General features: G+C 44.8%; 1 protein-coding gene across 1 annotated transcript in view; it reads right to left on the bottom strand.

Annotated features, from left to right (window-relative positions):
• The window catches only part of LOC115310141 (dimethylaniline monooxygenase [N-oxide-forming] 2-like), a 115,356-nt gene that overhangs the window by 50,083 nt on the left and 37,587 nt on the right, over window positions 1-27,686 (bottom strand). Inside the window, exon 3 of the mRNA XM_042286317.1 lies at window positions 3,519-3,965. Coding sequence (XP_042142251.1) covers window positions 3,519-3,965 — 447 coding nt within the window. The remainder of the gene's footprint in view (window positions 1-3,518; window positions 3,966-27,686) is intronic.

Here is a 27,686-nt window from a genome sequence, read left to right as displayed (position 1 = left end):
AGGAATTTTGTTGGAACTAGTTTAAGTCGTAGGACCACAGTGTCAGTGTGCCCCTTTTCGTTTTCGTCGTCCGTAGTTGCTCGTTCCTTCTCCCCTCCACAGCGTCCGCACCGATCGTCTCTGACCGCATGCGTTTCTGCGTTGTTGTTTTTTGTTTTTTCTCGTTTATGCTGCGCAGACGTCCACAGAAAAGCAACGGCGCAGTCAACGTGCGCCGTTGGCTGAGCCAGCCGCTGGCGCCGCCGAATTATGGCCGAACCCCGACGGGGATGCCGCTCGCGATCCTTTTTGGGCAGCCGACCCAACGCCTGTGGCCGCCTTGTGAGTGTCAAAATGTCTCGCATTATCAAAGTCATATGGATGCGTCAAAAGCACGCCAATATTACGACGGAGAGCTGACCGCCAGAGCAATGGAAGGCGCATGGCAGCTAAAGCCCCAAGATGTGTTGGCGTGTGTCATCCAAGTAGCGTTAAATATGCCAGTGGACGATGCTTGTGTTTCGAGCCGCCCCTGGAAGCAAATGGCGGGGCAGCACTGAAATAAGCAGCCCATGAAAGCGAATGACCGCAGAGCACTCCCTCATGGCAAGTGACTTCTGCGTTGGCGGTATTTGAAAGCGTGAATTTTACTGAGGTACTCTTACGGTGCACCCTTAAAAAAAGGGTACTGTAGTACCCTCCTTAAGGGGGTAACCGACTTGCACACAGGGCAACCCCTTTTGGAGGTAACGTTACCCGCTGCAACGAGGGTGCAAACTTACCCCCTAGGTTAGGGTGCACCGTTGCCTCCTTTTGGAGGTAACCTTAGTTCCTTTTGGTGTTAAAAGTGCATTCTTTCAGGGTGAGCCTGAAAAAGCGGTAAAAAAGCAGATAAAACCAGCGCCCTCAATTATGTCGTCTTACGTCTCAAAAGGGTTAAAGTTCACTTCTAAAGGAGGTTATCCTTTAGGGGGGAACTTTAACCCTTTTGAGAGGTAAGACTACATAATTGAGGGCGCTGCTTTTACCTGCTTTAGGAGGGAACTATGATCCACTTTGGAATTAAATGTAAACGATGAGGAAAACAGCACTGAAAACGCGGACAAAGGACGAATCGAAGCGGGGGATTAATTCAAGGGAGTTTTGGACTCTTGAAAGGCTGAGGGAGGATGATATTAGACAAATGTTTTTGTAGATAACGACCCAGAGGCTTTTGCCAACACCCAATTTCTGAAATTATGCTCCTGAAGGAAACTCCGAACTTGTGAGATTGTGCAGTAAAGGACACAGACAAATACTGTTCGGCAGGACTACCAATGGTTCAAGGAGGAACAAAGTTCTTTTGCCCTTGAACGCAGTCAACCCGATGGCATAGTTTTAAGGGCACAAAATTCTTTGACAAGGCATCATGAACCTTATCATTAAAAGCACTTTTCTCCAAAATTACAAAAACACCCGTTTTGTCCGATTTAAGTAGTTTTAGGTGTTCATGGCGAAGTTCTTGCACAGCCGCACGTAGTGGAAGCCTGCTTGGCCGAGGGGGTGGATGGTGACACACTGCACGCACTGCCGAGCCCAGAAAGTCTTGCCGTTGATGTTCAGGTATAGACGACGCGACTTGATGCACAGAGGCTAGCTGGTCTACCTTCAACGAAGGAAGATCTGGAGCAAACTTTGGTCCCCTCGACAGCAGATCCATTGTGGCAGCGGAGAGCTTTTTCGTAGAAAGCATCACGGGAGGTTCAAACTTGGTGGTCTTTACCTGTAGACACGAGGTGTTGACTTCCATGAGCAGTATAGGCTCTTGCTGAGCACTCCGAACCCTATATATAATCTAACAGAAATGTAACGCTCTGTCTGTATATAATCTAAAGCATTACATGTATAGAATACTGTAAATTATAATATATTTTTTTCTGCTCCACGTACCAGCGCGGAGCAAATGGAGTGAAAGCTCGCAATGCAGAGCCCAGGGATCTTGGATTCAATCGCCACCCCTGCCCGCTTCGATCTGGATGAGCATCGAACCGGCGTGCAGTCGTGTTTCACTACTGCCTGGTGCACGTTAAAGACCCCAGGCTAGCGGTTGTAAAACACTGACCAAATTGCTCATTTACAGCTGAGAGACAAGTCGCACGTTGAGGCAGGGAAACGTCCGGCTGTATAAACATACAAAGACCCAATTTGTTTTAAATGCCTACACTGCAGATAAGCGTACCGGAGCCTGTGCTTAGTGCAGTAGAATGCCTTCCTTGTCAGTACTCGTGCGTAAAACTGGCACTTTCAAAAGCAACGCTGTCGCCCTGCGACATGGAGTGTAGAGATTTTACATGGTATGTCAAATTAGTCACTTTAGAAAGTGAATGTATCAGGTCAATGCTTATAATGCACAGCAATTTAGATTGTAACAGTCAAAAGCCGAGAGTGAGAAAGTAGGTTTGAAAAAGAGCCTCATCGAAGTTTCCCATGAGCGACGCAATGTGGACGCAAGCAGCTCCGTTTGCTTGCATGCAAAGTCGTTGTTTTTTTGTGTTTTTTTTTGCGAGGAAAGGTACCACGCATTGTCCTGATCCTGTTGACGTGTGTGTCTTCTGTAATGCCTACGCTGCACAATGCTTACGTGGAGAGCGCATGTAGACTACATGACATTTAAAGCTAACCGCGTGCTAAATTGCTTGAGGAGGAATTTTCGCAATTCTCCTTCCAATTTAAAAAAAAAAACACCCTGTTTCTTTCTAATGTAAGGCCTATTATAGAGCACGCTTGCGTGCTCTGGGGCCCCAAAGAACGCTATCTAGAACAAAAAATTGAACAAATCGAAAGCAAAGCTGCTAGGTTAGTTACAAAAAATTACAATTTCAAAGTGTTACTGCCCTAAAACGTCAATTAGACTGGGAACCTCTGAACTCTAAATGACGCCGCCTGTGTTTAAAATTTTTGCATAGGATCTATTATGATCAAAGTGGACTGGATAAAACTAAATTAATTGAACTGCCACACTTTGTGTCACGCAAATTAGATCATTAAAAAAAAATAGAGAATTTTGAGCTAGGACTAATATATTCAAATTCTCAATTTTCCCGAATACCGTTGAACAATGGAACGAATTACCAGAGTAAACAATTTCAATTCCATCGTCTGATAATTTTTTTTTGACATACTTTCACGTGACAGCTGGGAATAAGGAAAGTGCATTTTCTCTTTGTGAACGTGTAATCAAAATGATTGGTCTGTAACACGGTACTTTGTGTCTTCATACATTTACTTGTACGAACAATTATATTGGTGGCTAAAGCTTAATACCACTGTGGATTAATTTGTTAAAATGTTATAGTTTTGCAACACAATTTTTTTGTTTTGCGAACTTGTTTTTTTTTTGTGTGTTTCTGTATTTGACGGCTGTAATTCTTGTGCAAATGTATCCTCACACCTCCCCCCCCCTCCCCTGCAATAATGCCTCTTGGCGCTGCGGGGTAACATGTAATAAATAAATAAATAAAGTAGTACAATGTGTCCGCCCTAAAGCAGATCAGACTCACCTCGGCAGCCACATGGCATGCGTCAACGGCAGCGTCGACGCCGGAGTTTCCGATGCCCACGACGGCAACCCTCCTGTCCTTGAACTGGTCCGGGACCTTGAGGCTGTGGGTGTGAACGATCCTGCCCTCGAATTTCTCCTGGCCCTTGAACGTGGGAACGTTAGCAAACCTGTAGTGCCCCAAGGCCACTAACACTGCGTCAAAGGTCTCTCTGCACTCCACGTCACCGTTGCGATCCTTGATGAGTACGTCCCAGCGACCAGTGGAGTCGTAGTCCTCCGCCTGTGTCACACGGAGGACTTCGTGACGCAGGCGCACTTTACCCGTAATGCCAAAATGGTCTGCGTAGCTCCTGATGTACGCCAACATCTTGGTGTGGTGCATGAAGTTGGGAGCCTCTTTGGGAGGGGGAAAGTCGCTGCAGAAATGGAGTACAGTGAACGCTGTCTTGGTATATAGGCCTTTATAAATTGTGACGATAAGATAAGAATAGCAGTTAATTAGTATGAAAATGAATATTTGAGCAATCAATCAAGTACTAGAATAAAAGCAATGCAGAGTGAAAAAATCCATCATGTCTTCACAGAAAATGGGGTGTGTATGAAGATAGATACAGATTAATTGCATAAAAGAACACCCTCAATACAATATTCGCATGACCTATGGCTAAGAGATCCTTATGGTTGGCTGCGAATCAATTGGTGGTCGTCCCCGAATGGCATGTGCTACAAAATCCTGGTTCGTGGGCTGATTCACCGATATCCAAGAGACCTAAGGTACTTTTAAGCTGGCCCAATGAATGGGAAATAACACTAGAATGTTCTACTTATGTGCTAGGAAAGTACACATCTCATGACGATGCGAATGCCAAGAGATGATCCCTTACGGTGAAAAGGAGTTGAGCTAGTTGATTGTACATACTTGTAATGTGAGGAGAGATAGGATATCCGACCAGCGATCGGATGTCTTTTATCCTATCTCTCCTCATAAACTTTGTGTAAGTTCATCTGGTTTCATAATTTAAAAAAAAAATGATGCGTGTTTTTCTTTTTAAATTTTTTTTATTTTGATGTGTAAACGCTGCAATCTAGAATTGTAGTCTTGTTCAAAATTGTGTCGTCTAGGGCACAAACGTAAGCATTAAAATATGGTGCCGCTTAATACTATTTTAAAGTAAAACGAGCTGGTATCGTTTCCCCGTATAGTGTCGAGAACTGTAGATCTAGAATAATCGGGCAATCTAGGCCACTTTGTCTCCATTTTGAACACTGGGCACAGTTTGCTCATAGAACCTCTTGGAGAAGGAGCTTTATTTAAAAAAAACACGTAAAAAAAACAAAAAAACAACAACGAGTGACCATAGAGAGATGGGACATAATACCAAACAAAAAATCCAAATGAAGCAGTTTTGGCAGCACACCTAATAATTTTAATTGTTTCGAGACATTCTCTCTTACATTATACACGCATTACATTCATAACAATTTTCAAGATATATAAAATTAGGAGAGGGTATTGGTTAAACATCTTGGTATGCGAACACATTCCAACGAAGGCTGTCCGTGTCTGACGTGTTTTTGTGTTTCCTGTGTCTCCTTTTGCGTTCGCATACCAATATGCTCAAAGTAGTGTCGGTGTTTTGCGTCTGATCTATTAAATTCAAATCATGCTAACTAAAAATTATTAAAGACAGAAGAACGACATCAATGCCATTTTCGGGCCCTCTGACAGAGAAAATGTGGTAAACAACCATGATCAAAAATCAAATTGAACTGCGCGTCTTTTTATTGAAAAAACAAACAAACATAATACGTCAAAGGTTCAAAGGTTCTTTTAAGGCGTATTATGCTATATCGAATGTATGGTTGAATATCTTACTTTCTCAATAGGGGGCGCTTTCGCAAACGATGCACAAGTGAACTTGCAAACGCATTGATCTTTGCACTTGAATCACGCTTCAATGAAGCGGTAGTTGGTCAGGCTGCTCAGCGCCTCCTGTCATTGATTGCCGTTGAGTCCACCATTTGTATAACACCTAATTCATAGTTCTCTTTAAAACATCTTATTCGAGAATTAGAAACGGAGAAGATGCTTTCGTCTTGGCAACGCTGCGAAAACGCTGCACCCCGCACAGCTTTTCTTCTGTAGCGGGCGGTTCAGAAAACTGCGGCGTTGAATTTCTACTTTGGCCCTGCGCTCTTCGATCCAACTTAAAAAACATCGAATCACAAGGTATGAGTATGAGTAGGGATGCGTGTTTTCGGAGTTTATTTTTCGTGAAATTCGGAGGGTGTTTCTCGGAGTTTATTTTTTAGGGAAAATTCGGTGTTTATCCGAGTTTATTTTTTTTTGCAAATCCCCGATTCTTTAAAATTTTGAGATTAATTTCGCGGTGTTTCTTATTAAAAATAATAAAAAAAATACCCGGATGCAAAACGTACGCCAGATAAAAGAATAAAACGCGCTTGTATCAATTAAGATTTTCAGTTGAATTTGGCGTTGGTGTCATTGGCAATACTAATTTTTCCCACGACAAACTTCGCACACAAGTGTGGCTTCGATAAACGTTGATACCTTAAAATCAATAAACTGCCGGAGGTAGCCGCAAGGAAGCTCGTAGTCATCCCATCAATCTATCCCGCGGCCGCGCGAGGTGGAGTGGTTATGGATGTAATAGAGACGATTCAACTGCCCCTCTTCTCTATTTTATACAATCTCTATGGTCCATAGCTTTCACTGTTACCCACAGAAACATACCCAATCCTTTCTCTAAATCCCAAAGCCCATGGCCTAAACTGGAAACCAAAAGAGTGGCTTTTGTCGTGACACGAATGGTACGATGACCTGTTTCCCTGAACCAACCTTGGCGGGACATGCCGTAAGACCCCCTTTTGACACCGGTCCGAGGCTTGAAAGGTAATTATGGTGTCTTTGTTCCAGGACCATTAGTCCTGCGCTGCTCAAATTATAAAAAAAAAAAGAAAATACTTCTTTTGTTGTTGTTGTGGAAAAGGGGGGGGGGGGGGGGGGGGGTGGTTATGCGCACATAACAATTCGGAGCCTATCGGATAAATCCGAATTGACACAAATTTTACCGGCGGATGTTTTTCGAAGTTTTTCAGATTTATCCGAAAACACGGAACCCTAGGTAGGAGCAACTAAGGCGGCGGTTCTCGCTTCACGTTTTGTTCCTTGCTTTTTATATCGGGAAGCGCTGCGATCTCCCAGCCTGCCAAATAATCATAAACTGATCGAATAGAACCTTGTTTCAAGCTGGTAGATGGCACTTTTGCAAAACGGAATACCGCGGATACGTAGCCTTTGCTTTAGTGAGTGCCGGGTTTTCAGACGATTACGAAAATATCGCTCCAGATTTGAGAGCTTCTGACGTAGCGAATGTTTGACCGAAACTTTTCACTTGCACCTTGTTTCCCTGATAAGTATAATTTATATTAAAAAAACAATACCAGCAACTCTCTCAAGGTCATCGAAAGAAAGAAAGCTTTCCCAAACATATTTCACACTACCGATGTACGTGTGTCCCCCTCTGCCCCCCCCCCCCCCCCCCCCCCCCCCCCCACCTCCAAAAGAAAATCTAAACAGATGAGCAAATACAGAGTTTATTTATCGCAAAATTAAAATAGGCATCGCTGAACGCTTATCCTACACCAAAAAGCAGCGCTAGAGCTCCGAACCACATGCCAAAGTTTTAGTAATATGCGTTGTCTTATGAAAAGTTGTGATATTTTAAAATTGTTTAATGTCCATTTTTTCCCGTTTTTGGTGACTGGCACCATAAAGCTCTTTGTATTTTTTTTTTATTATTACATACTGCAGCCCCGTTGGGGCTATTGCAGGAGTGGGGAGAAAAAACACAGTTCACATAATTCAATACTCAATAAGACAGAATTATTGCAGCTGACAGAACTCGAGAACTCTGTCAGCTGCAATCTTTTATTTGAAAATTCTGAAAATTGCCTATAACTTTCGAATAAGATTATTCTTGGTTATAAAATTTTAACACCTGGTTCGGTCCTCTATGCCCCCCCCCCCCCTCCCCCGCCTCTCATCCGTTCACACGAGCACGTCCAAAAAAAAGAGAAATGGAACGCGTTTTAAATCGAAAAGCAGGTTACGGTGTGGTTGTCTTGCGCTACTGCTACATTACATACAGTTGGACTGCTCTTGACTCAGATAAACTGAAAGTAGTTCGAGTTTCGTTTATTGCTATGGACACATATGTGCCCCCCCCCCCCCCTTTCCGCCCCCCCCCCCCCCCCCCGCGGCTCTTGGAAGTTTCGTGGTTTTGTTTTGCGGCTCTTCCTGGCCTATGAAATTCATAGACCATGTCTTGCGTGAGGGTGGCCAAATGTTTTCGGATTAAAAAGTAATAAAAGGCTCGGAATAGCCCGACGGAATATGTTTTTCACTCGTTATAAATCTCCACTTATTTAAATTTGGACTCCTTAGCACTTTTTATTTGTTAGACATCTTCATTCTCCATTAATATTTTGACCTGTTCAATTTATTTGTACATTGAACCTCTTGGCCCACATCGCTCAATTCACCAACCTCAATAGACGTGCATGCATGTCGCCGCCATAACTGTAGTTCAGAAAAGGCAGGCGCCAGTTCACGAGACAATTCGTGCAGCCTCGTGCTCTGTTCACAAAAAAACCTCGACGAGGTTGTCGCACGCGCAGAAAAACTTTAGTTCCCACGATGCATTGCCGCAGCGGTGGCGTCATTGAACGGACTGTGCGACCGGTCTATTGAGTCATTGAATTCCTTGACTCATTGAACTCCTCACCTCGTCAAGTATTTTGAATTTCTTGGACATATTATGCCCATGAATGTCGACCTATTGAAGCACTTGACTCGTAGACCATGTTTGCTCTACCGACCCATTTAACGTGCATGCATCTTATATTCCTTGACTTATAGACCCGTTGCTCTCGGGCAGGGGGCGCGAGCGCGTTACCAATATGCGGCCATGTTATCCTGGCTGCACCCTCTACGCGATACGACCATATAAGCGCCGCTGTGACGTCCGATTGCGCATGTGCCGCGTTCAAATGCAGGCTTCTGTTAGCATTTGTTAATGCGCCATAACAAAACGTCTAAACAAATCATATGCAGTTCCCGCGCGGCCTCAGCGTAACATTAAATATTCCTTTCAGCTCTATTATTTCTATTGCTTTGTTTTATAGCCACCATGGGTACGTATGCTTCACTTCACGTGATAGCGATGCCGAGGCTACTTGCAAACGCATGTTCCCCTGAACGATGCTCGCACTGCACGAGCGCGCGTGCTTGGCAGGGACACTGAAAGCTCGGAGCTTGCTCGTCTGGTATCTGCTATGTTGACACTTATAATGAAACAGAGTATAAAAACTGTAGTGGGGACGCACAATGACGCATGTTCGAAAAGCCAGAAAAACGAATCACAAATATTCTATTTCGCTCGCCTGGGGCGCTGCTCAAAACTTGAGCGCTACTGGCCTTTTGAAATATCAGAGTCAAATATAGGTATGTTGCGCTCGGCCAGGGGTCGCGAGTGTTTCCACAACACGCGACTGTGTAATATTGGCTTTAACGTCTGCCTGATGCGACCATAAAAGAGGCGCTGTAACGTTCAATTCTGCACAAGCCCCGTTTGACTGCTAGCGTCTGTGAGCGTCTGTTCATGCGCGTAAAAGAATAAAATAGGATCAACAAAAATATACATTTTTTGACCTTAGCATGCCATCGAAATGCCAAAAATGCATTCCATTCAGCTCCTTTTATAATCCGTTTTTCACGGCGCTTCTCAGCAACGTAGTTAAGGGAGCGTAAGAACGCACATTCGAAAAGCGACCTAAAATCTTCGAGTTTGCTCGTGATGTGCGTGCTCAAACTTGAGCACGCTCACACTCCGTCAACGCCAATCCTCCGTCAACCCTAAAATCGCTGGATCATGGGAAAGTAGCGCCAAGCTCTCTGTACAGTCGCCGTCTTGATCCATGAAGTGAGCAATTCCTCCTTCACTCCACCGTTCATGGTGAGCCAATCGAAATTCGCTGGTGACGGGTAGCTTTATGGAGACGTTTCTTGTATACCGAGGTTTCGCTATCTCCACACCGAGAAAACAAGTGTACAGGGTGTCACAAAAGAAAATTTACACTGTCTTTTTCACCGCAAAAATAAACTAGGCATCGCCGAACGCTCATTCTCCACCCGAATGTAGAGCTAGAGATCGATCACAACCAGATGCCAAAGTTTCAGCCCGATCCGATAACTCAATCAAAAGTTATAAGTGATCTTCTGAAAATTTCAATGGGAAAATGGAGCCCATTTTCGCCCGTTTTTGGTTTCTGGTGCCATAGAGACCCATGTGTTTGAAAACGCCGTCGGCCGCCATTTTCCCATTGAAAATTTCAGACAATCACTTATAACTTTTGATTAAGTTATCGGATCGGGCTGAAACTTTGGCATCTAATTGTGACCTCTAGCTCTACCTTTGGGCGGAGAATGAGCGTTCGGCGACGCCTAGTTTATTTTTGCGGTAAAAAAAAACCGTGTAAATTTTCATTTGTGACACCCTGTACATCTTTGTACCACCACCAAATGCTCTGTCGGTGCTTGGAGGTAGTTAAGAATAGTTTTAATGTGTTAAAATACGCAAGAAGAACGATATAATTCTAATAGATCCATGCAGACGGGCATGGTTGATAAGTTGATTGCACACACAGTGCCAAAGATGCATATATCGGTGGGGCACGCTTTCGGTACAATGATGCTTCATGGTGATCTTGGCGCGACTGGTTTAGAATGACCCTCTCCAAGCTTTGAAGTGTTGAATGGGCCGAGATGGCGATTTCCATGCCAACGTCGACAGGTTAGCCAATCGCCTTGCGAGGTTTTGGTCGTCTGTGTGTTAGTATCCGTTTGTGTCTGACTAGCAGGTAGGAAAGGCAGTGGCACTAGTTTCCCAGAACCCAGTGAATTTAGCTCACCCTTAAGCTGAAGCCGCAGCCAATGCCACAAGCACGAGAGCTCAAGGTCGCTACTTTGAAGCGTTCTTCCGCGGAACGAGCACTCGCGCTTTTGGCGACGTGAGCGATCGAATATGTCTCTGTGGTCTGCCCACGACAATGGACCTTTTCCACATACCGATGGCGCCAGGCGGTGGCTGCACGAACTAAAAATCGAGGAAGTGACCTACCTGCGCTACCAATCGATAATGGGAGCTACGCTACCAGTTTCTTCGCTCTCTGAGCACACACTTAACTTTTTTACACCCTTTAAGGGTGCTACAGCACCCTTTAGGGGTGCTGCAGGCGGTTTGCACCCTTCACTTAGCCGTCCAGCACCCTTTTTCTTGCAGGGTTAGCACCCCTCACGACGAGCGCGAGGGTGCATGAGCGCGAGCACCCTTCCGATTCATTGTGAGGGGTGCTAAGAGTTGGAAGGGTGTTGGAAGGGTGCTCAGTTATTCGGTCAAGGGTGTTCTTTATTTTTAACACCATAATTTAGAAAAAGAAGGAAGCGATAGATATCTATATGTCGTCTTCAGTTTATATAACTGGACTCAGCGTACATTAGATGAATTGATGAACCACAGTATATTTTTTTATTCATTTTATTTTTATTTATGACTAATCAACCAAGATCTAATACACCGAAAATCCCATTGGCATCTGTTTCAAATTACGACCAGCAAAAATAAAGCTCAATCAATCAATCAATCAACTAATATTTACTGCAGAGTTAAGGAAGAACCAATGGACCTCACGATGGCATAGTTCAATAATAACAATAAAAATAAAATCATTTATTGTTTTTTGCAGTGCCCAGGGACATCCAATAGACCGATCCCACAGCTAGTTTGAGTACGCCACCGCTGCCGACATGCATCGTGGGAGCTGTAGTCTTTCTGCACACGCGACAACCCTGCTGGAGGTCTGCGCGAGCAGAGCACGAGGCGGCATGAGCTATCTCGTGAACTGGCATCTGCCTCCTACGAACTACAGCTTTGGCGGAGTCACGCATGCGTGGAACGCTTGGTGAGATCGGTCTATTGGTCTTCTTGCTAGCGTAGTTCAATAGAACGCATAAACAGATATGCTTGCGCGCGCGCACACACACATACACGCGCGCACGCGCGTACGCAAGCATGTACACGCACAAACGCAGGCAGACGCACGCACAAACAACCACGCGGACGTATCCACACGCGCACACGAACACGGGCGCATGCACGTACACACGCACGCGCGGAAGTGAATACGACAAACGAAACGTGTTTGAGCTATAGTTTCGGTTTCGTGTTGAAAAAGAAAACCTAAAGTTTTGATAAAACCTAAGATAGACTAAATTTTTGTTAACTTTCTACAACATTATAGTGACACTATTAATAGTAATATAATACTTATTTGCTTAGTTTTGTTTTAAAAAAAAAAAAGAAGAGCCTTTTGAAGGCTGCGCAAGGACCATCGCTATTGCACTCAGCTGCCGTTGGCAGCAGGGGCGTAAAGGTGGGTGAGGAGGAGTGGCAAATCCCGTGCGCCGACACCCGGGGTCCCGAGTGAACGATCGCAAAAGAGAACGACAGAACACGAGAGAAAGAAAGCAACGTTGCCATGGTAAACGCGAAGAGTGAAAACTCTCAGCAATATAAACAGTGATAATTTACGTTGTAAACTAAATTCTGAGCTATTTTAGCGCTTATAAAAAGCAATAAAGTCATTACGCTGCATTAACTTCCCTTGTGTCGAAATCTCGGAAATCAGGTGGTTGCGCAGTTTCGTGTTCCTCAACCGCGCCCACCCGCGCCCCACCGGCGAAGCCGGGTATATGGTTTAGTTTAGCGATAACGCGAGGCCGTACATCTGCGCGCTATGCAAAAAGAAAGCTTCGAAAGGAACGCGAATATCTTTCCACCGGTAAGTTCGTGGATTGTTGAAGTTCACGAAACTGCCCTGATGATGTAACCGTGTTTGGGACCCCGAGGGTCTGCCTGCATGATCCGCCGCTCGTGGCAGCCAGAATGTATGGGAAAATGGCGGACCTTTTCCTCTAGAGTTAGTATGTATGATCTCTATGGTTGGCAGTGACCGTTTTGGGCTACGCAGGCTTCGAGGATCGCTTCCTTTTTACGTTTTAGCCGTTTTCGCAGATATTTTAGATATCTTCCTTACGAATAACGTGTTCAAGCATAGCAAGCGATGACTGAGACCTGGGAGACACTGCGTTACCAACGCAAGTTGCGGACAGTCCATCAACACTGCTGGAAACGCCGGTGAGCAATTTTGTTTCTGCGAACTGCGTCGCTGTTTCAAACTGTCGTGTACCATGGGCTTGCTAAGCTATGCTTGATTCTAACGATGCTTCTGGCCGGTTTTATTTCGTTATTTGAAAAGAGCGTACGTTGTTCAAAACCTATGGCTTGCTCCGCAGGGTGAGAGAGATTCGTGTGCGGCGGAGACGAGAGGCTGTTCTGGGCGCCGTTCTGGGCGCCGTTCTACAACGTTCGTCCGACGACGCTTTAGCGGAGCGTTCAAGTGCAGTCTGACGGCAGTTCAAGCAATCACAGGTCATGCTAGTTCTGCCGTGTGGTCTCAACAGCCGCTCGCCACCGATTCGTTTCGTAAAGCGGGAGCGAGAAAAAAACTTTACAAGAGCGAGCAGTATGATTCCTTGCCTATGCTTATGCCTGTGCCGCAGAGACGCGCGGTCTCTTCGCGTATGCCGAAGCGGCACGCTTTCGAAGTTTACGATTGTGCAATGTAAATAAAGTGAGTTTGAATGTCGCGTTTTTACGGGGCAGCGAAAGCCGCTACAAAAAGCAGAGCAGCTAGAAAAAGCAAAAGTATGAAAAAAAGGCGAAAAGATCCTGAATATTCGATGGTGTTGAAAGACTACCAACGTACCGACTCGCCCAGTTATTCTTTCTGTAAAAAAAATGATAGCCATTAGTAATAAATGAAATAAATACCAACTTTTAATTGGTTATAAATCATGTGTAATTCATGCAGTACAGCCTTCCCTGCTCTGTTGCTTTCATGATATCAGGTAATGTGTAAATGTATAGGATAGTTCACAGGAACAATTTATGTCCGACCCATTATATTGTATGTTTTCTCTAAATGCTTGAAATTATATAAAAAATGCTCATCGTAAATTAAGCCGCACCACTGAATGTACAATAGCTTGTGACTTTTATGTATGTTCCCAGCAAAACAAAAAGATGCATTCAAAAAGGGCCAATTATTGCGTTTCCTCTCTGTTAAAGCTTTTTTCAGGTACACTCAAAACGTGGGTGTCTACGTCTAAAAGAGTGGAATTGACATTTCCCGCAGGGCTGGCAGGCCTGGCTCAGTTTGGCTGGCAGCTTGCAACCTATGGGAATCTGGAGAACTGCACCACAAGAGTGAGAGTGACGCCCACCCTGCACTTCCTCTACGATGGCACCATAAGGAAGAGGGAGCTGCCCCCAAAGTGAATGCAATGGCAGGTGGGTCGTTACAGTGAACCCCCATACAGATGATACCAAACAGAAAATCATTAAAAATGAATTATTATTAGAAACAAAGAATGGGAGTCGCACAGACAAGGAGGAGGAGATGAACAGAGTGCTGTGTCATGTCAATATGCTCTGTTCCCATATTCTTCACAATTTATTTTAATAATTGTCTACCAACTGGTCCAATCATCAGCACTAGCCAACAAGAGTATGCTGCTATTTTCTACTCTGCATTAACACTGTGCTTACAGTTAAATCCTACAGTAATGAACAAACAAAAAAATGGGAGCAAGCGAGGCACGTAACCAAAATCTTGATTCGGCGGCACCCATGACAAAATGCTGTATGAGGGGGACGGGGAGAAGAGGCCCCAGCAAAACCGGAAAGACTTTGGGGAGGGGGGGGGGGGGGGGGGGGAGAAGCGGAAAGGGGATGAGCTTTCGTTATCTTTTGAGTAGGACAGGCGCTGGCAATGCCTGTGTGGCACTTGGAAAGCTGAGGTTCATATCCTTCAAATTAATTGGATCCAAAAAGCTATAATATGTATTAGCAGCTGAGAAACTGCCCTGGAGGAATGCAGGCAGAGGATGACAAAATTGAATGCACACACGACAGAACAATAATACAGAAAAACAAGACGGAAAGAATAATCCACTACCGATGGAGTTGCCATGCCGTTGCTTTCATTTTGTGCGTTGTGACGTCGTTGGGCTCCCGAAGCAATTAGCTAGACATGTCAGTTTGTACTGGGCAAAAGACAATGAAGGAGCATTTTTTTTGTCGCTATTTATGACCTTCCATTTCAGCTTCTTCAGATAAAAAGAATCCTTAGAATCCCTGTATTGGTGGTTTCGGCGACCTAGGCAATGAGGAGAGAATTATGTTACTAGTGCATTATGTTTTAATTGAACAAGGCAGAACCAGCTTGTGCTGCAGTGGCGTCACATAATGCCGATTGCACGTGACTTGCGACGCATTGGCGATGCCTCATGAAGCAACTACGATTGGTCAGACCCGCTATGTCTTTTTTAAAGCAAAATCAATATTATAATCAGGGGGCTGCACCAGTTATTTATTAAGGTACTTTTTTATTTATTATTGCAGATAAACAAGGAACATCTGAAGTTATAATTATAAAGTATGGAATCATTAAGCAACGAAAACATCAAATCATCAACACACCCGCCATGAAGCGGTGGAACAGGGGGCGCACCACATTAGCTCTCAGCTGTAAAGGCACACTTGAGCAGTTGTCACAGCTGTGCAGTGGCTGCGATTACACCTGTGTGATCGCAGGACACTTTGCTTAGAACCAAGCTCCTTAATCTTGTGCAACAGGTGGTTATGGGACTAATGCAACAAATGCTCGCCAATCTGTGCCTTCGACTCGCCGGGCGCTGTAAGTAGGCATGCTTGGAACATTAGCATGGTCTTGGTCGTCTTCTGCTGCCCCTGATACCGGCTGGAGCCAAGAGTCTTCGCCAGTGCGCTTTAGACGCTTACAAGAAGTATGCTTGTACAGCACTGCATCCAGCTCCACACTCCTTTTAGTACCCGAAGCTCCAACTTCGATGGACCTTGCAAATCATGTAGGCAAGCGCCGTGGAAGGCGAGCCCTCCACGGCGCCAAGGGCGTGAAAACTGTAGAGAATTTCTACTAACCTTATTCTGGAACGGTGCTACTATTTTTCAGACATCTTGGCAGTAGCGGCTACGATGATCGTGGTTTACAATGTCAAGGAAACCATGGCACTGTCACATCTGTTTGTTGGAGAGGAAGTAAGCTCTCAACTATCCTTTCTAGCATAGGTAGCAAAATGTAACCTAGCGCTTTTATGAACTCCCTTGCGCACAATCTTTCTAAGCAAATGTTTAGGCAACATTGGGGCACATATGCAATTGTGAATGTATCCATCTTATTAAAGTTTTCCATTTTCTTTTTTTTAATGGCAGCCAAGCATGCAGTACATTACAAACTAGCACCTTTCTTGCACAACAGATAGAGCCATGTTCCATGCTTGTACCTAGTTTAGCCTTCATCAAGATCATAGTTTAGCAAAGTTATGCAGTTGGAGGTGATGTTTAGAAGTCGCATGGTCTCAGGGGAGCCAACACGATGCTGATGGCACTGCTTCACGACAAACAAGCTTTCTAATCACTGCACGGCACACTCTTCTAGAAAGGTACAAAGGATCCAGTGGCTGTCTTTACCTGACACACTGATGGTTGGAAATATCATGGCCAAAAGTAGTTTCCACAAGATTTCTAACCATCTAAAGCAAAATATTTTGGCCAAAATGTACATGGGAGGTGAAGTAATTGCAGATCAGGAGATCACACAAGGAGAATGTGGGCTCCTGTTGACTGATTCTGGCTTTTTTGCAATGAGCAAGCCAAAGCAACGTTTACGTCTCTATGTGGAACCAGACTTCTGGCTAGCATTGCCAAAATTTTACTAATCGCAGAGATAATGCAGGTGTCCCTGTTGCACTGATGATCTTGCATATTTTTAAGTGCTGGGAAAGCATGATTTACTGCCACTTGTCTAAGTTGCATTCTGTACAAGTGTAATCAGGCCTGCAGGGGGTGGGGGTATTACATATTTAACATAGATTAAGTGACTATAGCAAATAACAGTGGACTAGATCGCTGGTAGATAGTAATATATTAACTGTGATGATTTAGAGAAGACTATCACGCATGGTTCCTGCTTTACATTGCATTGATTTTGTTTGCTAACACAGGAGCAAGACATCCCGGCAATGCCGTGCGTCGTGTACTCAGGCAATGACGCCGAGGGGGCTGACTTTTTGTACCTCGCTGTCGATAAGGAGCGGTTTTTGTCCGTGAAGAATGCAGAGGACGACATCACTGCCATCATGGTGGCTTACTGGCTTTTTAATATAAGTACTCGAAAAAGGCAGCAAACACAGTTGCTCTTCTAGAACGGTTGTTTGTCGGCCTCAGCAGCACTACTCCGAGGCCAGTTGTGATGAAATTCCTGGACAAGGTTGCAAGAGCGTAAAATCAATGAGGCCGACAAACAACCGTTCTAGTACCAAAGGGATGCTGAACCGAGATTTGGATGGCACGAAACCAGGCAGGAGCACTAGGTGGGATGCTGCAAACCTTAGAACATAACTCATATGACGGTATCTTGTATGGATGGCAGTAATTTTGGAAAATATGAGCATGATTGAACAAAGCTTGCGACATCTGTATTCTCCTCTTCTCTTTTTCAAAAATATGCCCATCCAGTTGAGATACTGCTGCATGAGTGGTGTTTTGGGGTCTGTAGCATCCCACTGTGTGCTTCTGGTGCCTTGTTTTGTGAAGTCAAATTTCAGTACCAGCACCCATTTTACTTTCTAACTCTAAACTAAAATAAATGTACCATACTTTCCAGACTATAGTGCACAAACTATACATGTCTAAGAGTTGATATTTTACACCGTACAGTCTATCTACAGGTGTGGACTCTACGATTTTTGTTTCAAGATTGTTCATTATTACAAAACTGGTTAGGCCAAATTGCCTTGTTTTGGATATTTTAAGCTGGGATAAAGTAATCAAGACAACCTCTTACCGTCAGTCTGTTTCCTCAAGCTTTCGATACCTCGCATCTGACATGTTTTCTTGGGAGCCTGCAAGCAACCAACTCAGGTTAAGCTTAATCTTGAGGAGCTCTGCGATTGGCTGACGAGCGGATCACAGAAAGCCCCCTGACATTCATCCGCAGATATCCCTTTTGTGGAGTTCTCCAGCCTGAAGTTTTCCCCGAGGACTATACACCGAGTGCAGACTATCTAAGAAAATACTTTTTCTTTTTAGCCGAAATTTACCCTTGCGCATTATACAACGCATTGTGTACTATAGTCTGGAAAATATGGTAGCTTGTTTTAATGTTTTAAGTCCTAAACTAAAAGAAGTGTAGCTTGATTTTTATGCAGCTTTAGGGTCCTAAATGAAAGTCGCACGTGCAATGGAACAAAAAGTATACACTCGAAACGGAAGGCATCTAGATTGTTGTTCTGTTCTAGTCATTTTTATCAAGAACCATTGTGATGTACTGAGGTAATCTGTATTGATTTTTTTTTCTTATTTTTACTAGCATCTTAAGCCTATGCTGTGATATTTAAAGAAAATATATTTGATTATTTGTATGGAGGACATAGCTGGTTATTTTGTTGTGCTCACATAATAGTTCAATAAATGATTATTCATTTCATTTGGCTTTTATTGACTCAAACCCCCAGTTGTTTCTCGATTTTTACTAGCATCTAGGCCTATAAAGGTTGTGATATTTGATAGAATGCCTCAAGTATTGTATTTTGATATGTGTGTGGAAAACATACCTCATTATTTTTTTGTGGTCGCATAATAGCTCAATAAATAGTTATTAATATAGTTTTCCTTTCAGTTTTTTGTTTCTCATTTTATAACAACTTTTATTTACTTGCAGCTTAATCACATGCTGTTTGTATGCAGCTGATGCCACTCGCCATGCCTTGGGCGAATGTGTAAAGGTACTACGGCATACCAAGTATGACAACTCGTAACCACCTCATATGCAAGGCAAATGACCGACGAGCCAGAGCGGGATGCAAGGACCAAGTATCGGGATTGAACAAGCTAAGCTCCTTGTTGTTTATGTTTGTGCCATACACTTTCTCACATTGCATAGTTTGCATGAGCAAGTGCTGATCATGCATGTGATGCATATCACACTTCTGTGTTGGCAGTTTGACAATTGGACACTTTTAATGACACATTGAGATTGGTGGCAGACTCCTTCTTTAATATGATGTTTGAGAATATCTCCCACTGATCTTTTCTAGTATACGAGTATTAAGACCATCGAGCAATTAATAAATTCAGAAGCTTTAGCCATGGAACAAATTCTGTGATATTTTTTTTATTTTCCTTCCAAATTTTGTGGGAACTAAAACTTAAATCACGCAAAATTTTCCTGTAACTTCCATTTGCAGATAAGTTAAGCTTCACATTGAAATATTACCTTTTCTGCCATGCACATCTTGCCTTCATTATCGGACATCTGTGCACAGCTGCTTCAAGTAGCATGTGTGCCGATGCATTGCACCCATATCAAATAATGAATCCAGTTTCTGTAACGAGGTCCTATGCTGGCGCTGTACTTTTGCATCTCCTTATTTCATCACTTATCTGGTCTGCATACTTCGTGGTTTTCTGGTTGCCATACCTGGTATACTGAACCCAGTTTGGCAGGTGCTGAGATACAGGGTGATTCATTCTCATCGGACCAGGTTCTTGTAAAATAAAACTTCAGTTTTATGCAAATTATCTTTTTACAGTTGAGTTATAGTTGTCCTGGCAGACACTTTATACAGGCAAGATGACAGCTAAAAGTGGACTTATTGCATAAAATTCATGAATTAGCTTCTCAGTTACTGGTTTGATGACACCAGCACCTATTGTGAAAATGGGGCAGTCACCTTAGACCAGCTTATTTTCGTGAAATGAGCACTAACCTTAGAAAAACGATTGAGAAAGATTCTTGCACACAAAACGGGTTGTGAGATACAGTACTTTCTGGACCGCTACATTCCCGCTGCCTTTGGTGAAATTATATTTCCTCTTATTTTTTTTTTTGGCCTGTGTGCTTATTTTAGGATTTATAAAAAAATTGACTGGTTTAAGGAGGTGATTGTTTTCAAGTTTGCAACAGCTGTCGAACCAGTAATTGAAAAAGTTAGTCAACTAATTTTAGATAATAGCCCACTTTTCGTGCCAGCCTGCCTGTACAAAGTGTCGGCTTGGCTAAGTGCTTATCTGTAACGAGATCATCTGTGTAAATAAAATAAGTTTTGTTTTACAAAAGTCTATTTCGATTAGAATGAATCATCCTCGAGCACCCATTAAAATCAGCATCAGCACCCTTGGATTGGGGTGCATTTCACCTAGCACCCTATACTACTTCACACCCCTATAGGGTGCTTTGGTACAGGGGTGCTCGTTTGCACCCTCCAAGGGTGCTCGTACTGGGAAAAGTGCTTTACAGCCCTGAGGGGTGTAAAAAAGTTCAGTGTGCAGCGGCGCCTGCCCAACGCGACTTTAAAGAGGGGCATCCGTGGCGTCCGCCCAATCGTCGTGTTTTCCTTTCCGTCGACGTTCTTTTTTTGTGTAACACAATTATATATATGCTGCACCTACTTGTTCTACTCGCTGATATACAGCCTCCTTCCGAATTTCCTCGATTTTTCGTTCCGACTTCCGCCGCTTGGCATCGGGCGCTCGCGCGTGCGCAGAACGCTTCTCGGAAAAGGTCCATTGACCAAATGCTGACTATGACGTCAGCAAAGGATCTCTCCTCGACGGAAATAAGAGAAATGTAAGAACTTCAATTTTGACGGTGTTGGCAGTGTTGCTTTGAGACCGCTATGATTTTAGGCTTCCAGAGTGCTCATTACAAACAACATCGAGCTTGTTGTTCACAAGGTAATCACGTCACGAAAGCAAGCCGAACGAGGGCGCCACCGAAAGATCGCGCCGCTAATACTCCGTTCCCCCTTAAAGGGGCACTGACACATCAAAATCATATTTTTTTTATTATCCGAAAAGGTCGAAAACGATGCCGGGACATTACCCTCGAAATTTGAAATTTGGGAATTCAGTATTCATGAAGTAAAAAAACAATTTCCAAATGCCGAATTCGAAGTTCCCGCGCGATCGGCGCCGGTGCCTTGACGTCAAAAATTGCGGAGACCTGAGAGTCCCCTTTCCTGTCACCACTCCCTGCTGTTGCCATGGCGACCCAAAGCGAGGAGGAAAGGAGCGAGCGCCGGCTAGCGCCGGCGTTGCGGCGGACCGGTTTTGAGCGGTGTCGCCTGTTTTCCGTTGGAGGATACAAATCCAGGAGACGGCACCACAACGAACTCCCGATTTTTGGTATTTCAAAAAGAAGGGCCGTAGTGCGTTCGCAATTGCGTTAAAAAACATGTTTTAGGATTGCCGTCATTAAATGTTATAAAGATGCCGCCTACAAAGCTTCTAAATTTCCTGATTTTTGACGTCACCGATCAAAAGAAGCGAGGAGGCGAGAGGCGGGAAAATCAAACGCCAAAAATAAAAAGGCGCGCGTGCGCGCGGGAAAATTTTTTTTCGCGATGCGGTTTTTTTTGCGTGTCTATGGCTGCAACTTGCATCGTTTTAGACAATAAAAATAAATACGACCTTTGGGGTGTCAGTGCCCCTTTAAGCTGAGACTAGGACCTCCACCTTCAGTGCGAGCTCGCTGGCTTCCGCAGTTCTTTCGTTCCGCTTGCCTCCATATTCCTACTTCTGTTAACGAGGGCTAAAAGGTCGGGCTGAAGGCGGAGCGTTTAGCCTACGCAAAATGGTGAGCAGAGTATAGAAATGCACGTCTCAAAACCAGGAGTGCGCTCTAGCACGCGCGCGTAGCTTTCGCTGCAATCTCAGCTTAAGGATAAACACAGCGTAGGGTGCATTCACTGGATGCCATATCTTATGGCGGTGTTTAAAGTGCGTGCTCAAAACGAGCTCACATTAATAGGTTGTCGAAACTTCCACTCTTGATGATCTGAAATGCACATTAAAAAACAAAAAAAACTGTTAAAGCTTGCCGTCAGCACGCGCTGAGAAATCGCGTGCACAGTTACGACCGCGTACGTCAGGGGATCCTAGCACACAGCAACTCGGAGCACATGGAGCGAAAGCTCGGCCAGCTAAGCCCAGTTATCCTGGGTTCAATCCCCAGCCCTGCCCGCTATGATCTTGATGAGCATCGTCCCGGCGTGCGGTCGTGTATCACTACTGCGTGGTGCATGTTAAAGACCACAGGCCAGCGGGTGTACTGCACTGGCTAAATTTCGCATCGACAGCTGGAAGGCAAGTTGCCCGTTCAGGCAGACTATGTTTGAGACTGTATAAACATACACACACCCCAATTTTTCGTTAATACTTTCTAAAGACGAATTCAAGCATGGTGCCCCAACTGGTGCCCCATGAGTGCAAGCATGTGCAGCTTGCACATGAACATAGCTTTGGAAAACATTACATTTCACGGACTTGTCTGCACGACCAGAGGAATGGCGGTGGCCAGTTTCGACCTGTCAAGCATGGCGCTCGTGCAGGACAAGCAAGCAGCCTTCGAGGCGACATGCGCGTAATTATGTTTGGTGCCCCTTTCAGCGTCCCCCGTGGAAGCACTCGTGTTCGAATCCGACGAGGTTTCGCTCGCTGAGCTGCGACCCTGCAAACATATCAATGATGTATCGATCACATTCCAGCAAAAGGAAGAGGCCTTTCGATTTCTGCGTTAATTTTCCCCCTATTGTCGCTGTTTTTCGCACCAGACCTGTATCAAAATGAGCGAATCAAGCAGGAGCATGAAGAATTGTCTATTATGTATTTATTTATATATTTGGTGCCTACATCACCCGATGGGAATTACAATATGGGGACGGAAAGAATTATACAAAAGCGAACATATAGCGGAACAAAGCAACAAAACATACCAAATCATCCAAGAGAAACATGCTAATACATAGGACAATAATATGAGAACACGATCAACAGCAAACAGAGGCCGAGCAAAGTAAACCGTAAAAATAAGCTACAATAACATGATTTCATAAAAAAGCATTGAAAGTTGTGATGCACCACCAGTAAGTCGGGCAGCAGGTTCCGGTCACTAAATATTTGGGGGGCGGAAAATAAATCTTTCAAAAACCTCAGTACGTGTGAAAAATTCTTGGATCTTTTATCACCAGTCTGAAGCGAATCAGAATGAGGTGCCAATATGTATCTTGATTTATCTATCCCGATGCTAACGTAATATAGATATGCATAAACTTCAGACGGAGAAAATGTCGTCTTATTTGTAAGGATTTCCATCCGAGTTTGAGACTTGAGAGACACTATCGCGAAAGTTATAGTTATTTAGCGCCTATCTCGCAGCCTGATTCTGAATTCCATCGATTTCGTTTATACTTATTTTGCATGTGAGGGTCCGAAATAATACAGGCAAAGTCCATAATCGGGAGGACGTAAAAAATGTAGAAGGTTTATTTCAAGTCAGCCAAAACGTTTCTGAAGTTACGACGCAAAATGTGCGGCATGCCACTAGCCTTAGAGCACAATTACTTCACGTGATTATTTCATCTCAAATCATCGCTTAGGCGAACCTGGGGATATGTTGCTTTAGTACTAAGTTCTAAAGCATGATTGTTTAGTTTAAAAACAGCAGGGATCATTTTACGTTTTCTAGTGAGTCGAACATGGACACATTTGGATACATTCAAATACATTTTCCATCTATCACACCACTCTGTAAGTTTTGAGCGTCGTCGTCACCGGACATTTCCCTGTAGAAAACGCACTCGTCAGCATGCAACCTGATACTCGATGGAATTCCATGTGTGATATAAGCAATAAAGATTAGAAAAAGGAGAGGGCCTAAAATTAATTGAGATTTCTTTTAGTATCATGCAGCGCATCAGACATGACAAAGGGCCACTGCGTGTCTGCATTGTGGGAGGCGGATCGAGCGGCATCCTCGCTGTACGTCAGATGCTTGACGAGGGCTTCGAGCCAGTCACCTACAAGCTGTCGTCCATCTTGTGTGGCCTGTGGGCCTACCGCTGCCACAGCGAGGAGGGCCTACCGTCCGTCATGCGGTCTACCGTCATAAACAGCAGCATGGTACTGGGCGCATTCAGGCACGTGCTCTAGAATACCTTTGACCGCTTTGGGAGTCAGGTTTCTCCCAAAGTTACTGGACCCTGGCAAAGTAGCGCCCTTGCCTTCTTTACCTCCTAGCTGGAAACAAAACAAATACTAACATTCAGATAAACAAATCTCGCAATTGATATTCTGATCTGTTTCAGTTGCCGTGACAATCGTCATCTTCGTCCCTTCAAATCTTTGAAGCTTCTAAAGGGTTGTTCAGATCCAGCCGCTACCGGTATGGATCATCACCGTACGGAAAGCGTTCCTCGTCAGTATAAGAGACTGTGCTTTCAATCAAATTATCATTCATGCTTATCTCTACAAATGTCTTACAACGGTCTCGTTCCTCTTGGAAATTCTGAGACAAGGAAATTAGTTTTCAATGCCGTCAAGCACCTACCCCAAATCTTGTGGTGGTGGGAAGACACGAGCTTGTCGCAAATCTTCGCACCGCCACGAGATGCGGCGTTGCCCGTCGTGGCGGCGCCGCGTCTTCGTACACAAGGAATATCTCGATAAGCAACCTGTCACCTGGAATAGACCTTTTGCTAGTTTGCTCAAGCACTAAGGAGTGACACGCGCTGCAGGTGCTGGCTTTATCAGCAGTAACTTTTCTAAAGCAAATGCTTAAAACAAATGGCGTCAGGCACACGGGTTCATCAACACTTTATTTTGGAGCTTTGCTTCGAATGGTTTATATTTGAATGCGAGTGCGTTTGGCGCGGGTACATACATTCCCAGCATTTTCTTTGAGGCTTGGGTAATTTGGCAATAGGTCAACTGATATCGGCTAACAAAGAATGTAGAGGTGATATAGAAATTATATTACATGAATCAAAATGGCAACCATACGGGGAGCTGGGCGCTACTTTCCCAGGATCCAATGAATTTAGTTTAGTATACAACGCTGTTAAAGTTACTGACAGGAGCGCGTGGCTTCATCTATGGTTTTGTTAGCGAGAGAACGTGTGCAAATGATCTACGAGATCCAACCCTATGCTCGCGGTAGCAGCTTGGACAGCGTTTTACACTAAGCATGAAGCAGAGTAAAGTCATCCTCGATCAAGAGACAGCAAAAATAGGGAACGATCAACCCCAAGCACATGCAGCATGTTCGTAGAGGTATCTTCGGCAGGCACGCAATCTCTCTGGCTTACTTCACGAGCACCGCAAAACGTACAACCCAGCATTTCCGCCGGGTTCGTGGAGCAGAGACGGCTGCCTCCGAGAAATCGCAAGCCCTCCGCGGAGCGCGAAGGCGCGACAGCGTGGACAGCGGGATGCGCGTGCGTTCTCTCAGACCCCCTACAAAAATATGTATAGACGTCCTATGTCCATACTTTTGCCGTTCTATTACCTCTTTGTTCATTCTATGGATTCCTGTAGACGGTTCTTAGACCGTCTATGTACCACTGGTTTGCCACAGAATGGACACAACAACGCTATAGAGATCTTCGCGAAAGAAAAAGTTTTTCATTCCTTCCTATTTCCGTTCTATGGTCCCGCTGAGTCTAAGGTCATCCTATTGCCTCTTTATGGTATGAGCTATATATTGGTGCATTAATAAAGTGATGCAGGGTAGGCGTTTTCTTTAAATGTAGCGAGGTGTGGGAAAATAAGCGCCAAAAAAACACGGACAAAGAGTAGATTGACAACGACACAGGGCGCACTCTCAACTGAATTTATTAGGAAAAAAACACAAACTTATATACCAATGGGAGCACACTATCAGACACCACACGTCACGTTAGTCTCCGCCCAGACCACGTTTCAAATATTCAAACTCATTCGTAGACAGAGCCAATGATGTATCGCTAATGCATTTTTTACCGCTTCTCCTAATCTCAAATGCCTCGTGAAGCTCGCGTGACACTTTGTTTCTGTACCTCGCCAATATTTTAGTGCTGTCAAATGATGGGTCGCAAGTGCATCTTTTGCAATGTACAGCCAAATGCCCTGACGGTGTAGTTCTAGTTGAAGCGGCGTGCTCGCGGACCCGATCATTAATACACCTTCCAGACTGCCCTACATAGCTTAAACCACACATCATTGGTATTTCATAAACGACGGCGGTTGCGCAATCAGTGTACTTATTCCTGTGCTTGGTATGGCACGGGTCAGTTATCGGTTGTGGATCATTAATTCTCCTGCATAATCGCGACATTTTGTTGGGCGCCGAAAATACGACCGGGACATCATAGCGCCCAGCCACCTTCTTAAGGTTATGGGAGACACCGTGCATATATGGTATCACCACAGGCCGTACGTTGCTCTTTTCGCGCGGTGGTTTCTGCGTCCCCTTGAACTTCTTTATCAAGCTCCCAGCCACTTCGACCAATGAGCTCATTGGGAAACCCCCTTTTCGCAGACGATCCACTTGTCTGACAAAGCTATCGTGGGCGCTATGCAGGCAAGACTTTCTGAGAGACGCCTCCATACACGAGCTCGCGATGCCTCTCTTCACTAGCTTGGAGTGGCAGGAATTGAAGGGAAGGACCCCCTTCTTAGATCTAGGGGAGTACTCCCAACAAATGTGCTCACCTAGAAAACTTAGCTTGAGGTCAAGAAATTGTATAATTCCGTCTTTAGGAGTCTCGTGCGTAAATGACAATCCGCGGCAGCAAGACTTGAACACCTTTAGCGTCTCTGAAACTTCACAGCTAGAGAGATCGGGATTGCGTCCCAGGATGAGAAAATCATCCACATACCTAAATATCTTGTATTTGCCATCACTCATATCAGAGCTATCCGCTATCGCCTTTCCGCACTTACTTAAAAAGATATTGCACAAAACCGGCGCGACACTGGCACCGATGCAAATTCCCTTCTTTTGTAAATAAACACCTCCCTCAAACGTCACAAACGTGTTCTTTAAATAAAAAGACAGGAGCTCAAGGAAAGCCTCAACATTGACACCACAAGAGCTCTGAAAAGCCGCAACCCCACTCAGGTCGATGCAGTCTCTTACCGCAAGGAAGAGGGGCTCATAAGGGATGGAATAAAACAAATCCTGGACATCTACGGAAAAGCCACTGCGCATGCCATGGTGAGCGTTGCTCAAAAATTCAATGACGCACTCAGAGTTTCTTGCGGCAAACGGGTCGTCCAGTTTTAACCCAGACAAATGATTGCGCAAATAGTCCCCTATCTGCGACTGCCACGTGCCTCTCTCTGTCACTATCGCCCTGAAAGGGCACTCAGGTTTATGAGTCTTAGCGGTGAAAAATATGTCCAAAATCAATTTCTTGCTGGCTTTCACATTTTTCAGAACCGTGGGCAGCTCCAAGGAACGGCACAAGTTCAGCGCGCGGTCCCTCACCTTCGTTAGGGCACCAGCATTCACCAGCATGAAGTTCCTGTCGATGGCCTGTCTCGTCCTGGTACTATACAGGGCAAGGGGGGCAACCACAAAGCCTCCCTCCTTGTCAGCTGCAAGCAGCTTCAAATCGTGACTCAGGAAGTGGTCGATGATATGGCCGAACTTGAAGCCCCTTGGGGAGATTCCGGAAGTGCGCTGTAGTACGTCTACGCCGTCCGCAACGCATCGATCTTTGTCTTCGGGTTTGGCCTTTTCACCTATCCATCTCACCAGTGATAGCTTTTCCACAGGGCGTAGCCCTGGCTCATGGCAAAACTTCGGTCCGTGGTCTAGAGCTGACTTGATGTCCGGTGGAAGCCTCGCATCACCTAACAAGGTGACTTCTGCTTGCCCTCCTGACGGGGCAGCTGGGCGCTCCGTACGTTTCCTCTTTACCAGCAGCGGTCTTGCTTGTTCCCAGAAGAACTCCGTGTATTGGGCGGCGGTCCGAAGGTGCGTTCTGTATGCAGAAACCACCGCGCGAAAAGAGCAACGTACGGCCTGTGGTGATACCATATATGCACGGTGTCTCCCATAACCTTAAGAAGGTGGCTGGGCGCTATGATGTCCCGGTCGT

Source organism: Ixodes scapularis, unplaced genomic scaffold (assembly GCF_016920785.2).
Source record: "Ixodes scapularis isolate PalLabHiFi unplaced genomic scaffold, ASM1692078v2 PGA_scaffold7__128_contigs__length_106722199, whole genome shotgun sequence".
NCBI classification, from domain to species: domain Eukaryota; kingdom Metazoa; phylum Arthropoda; class Arachnida; order Ixodida; family Ixodidae; genus Ixodes; species Ixodes scapularis.
This window is presented reverse-complemented; position numbering and strand designations above follow the sequence as displayed.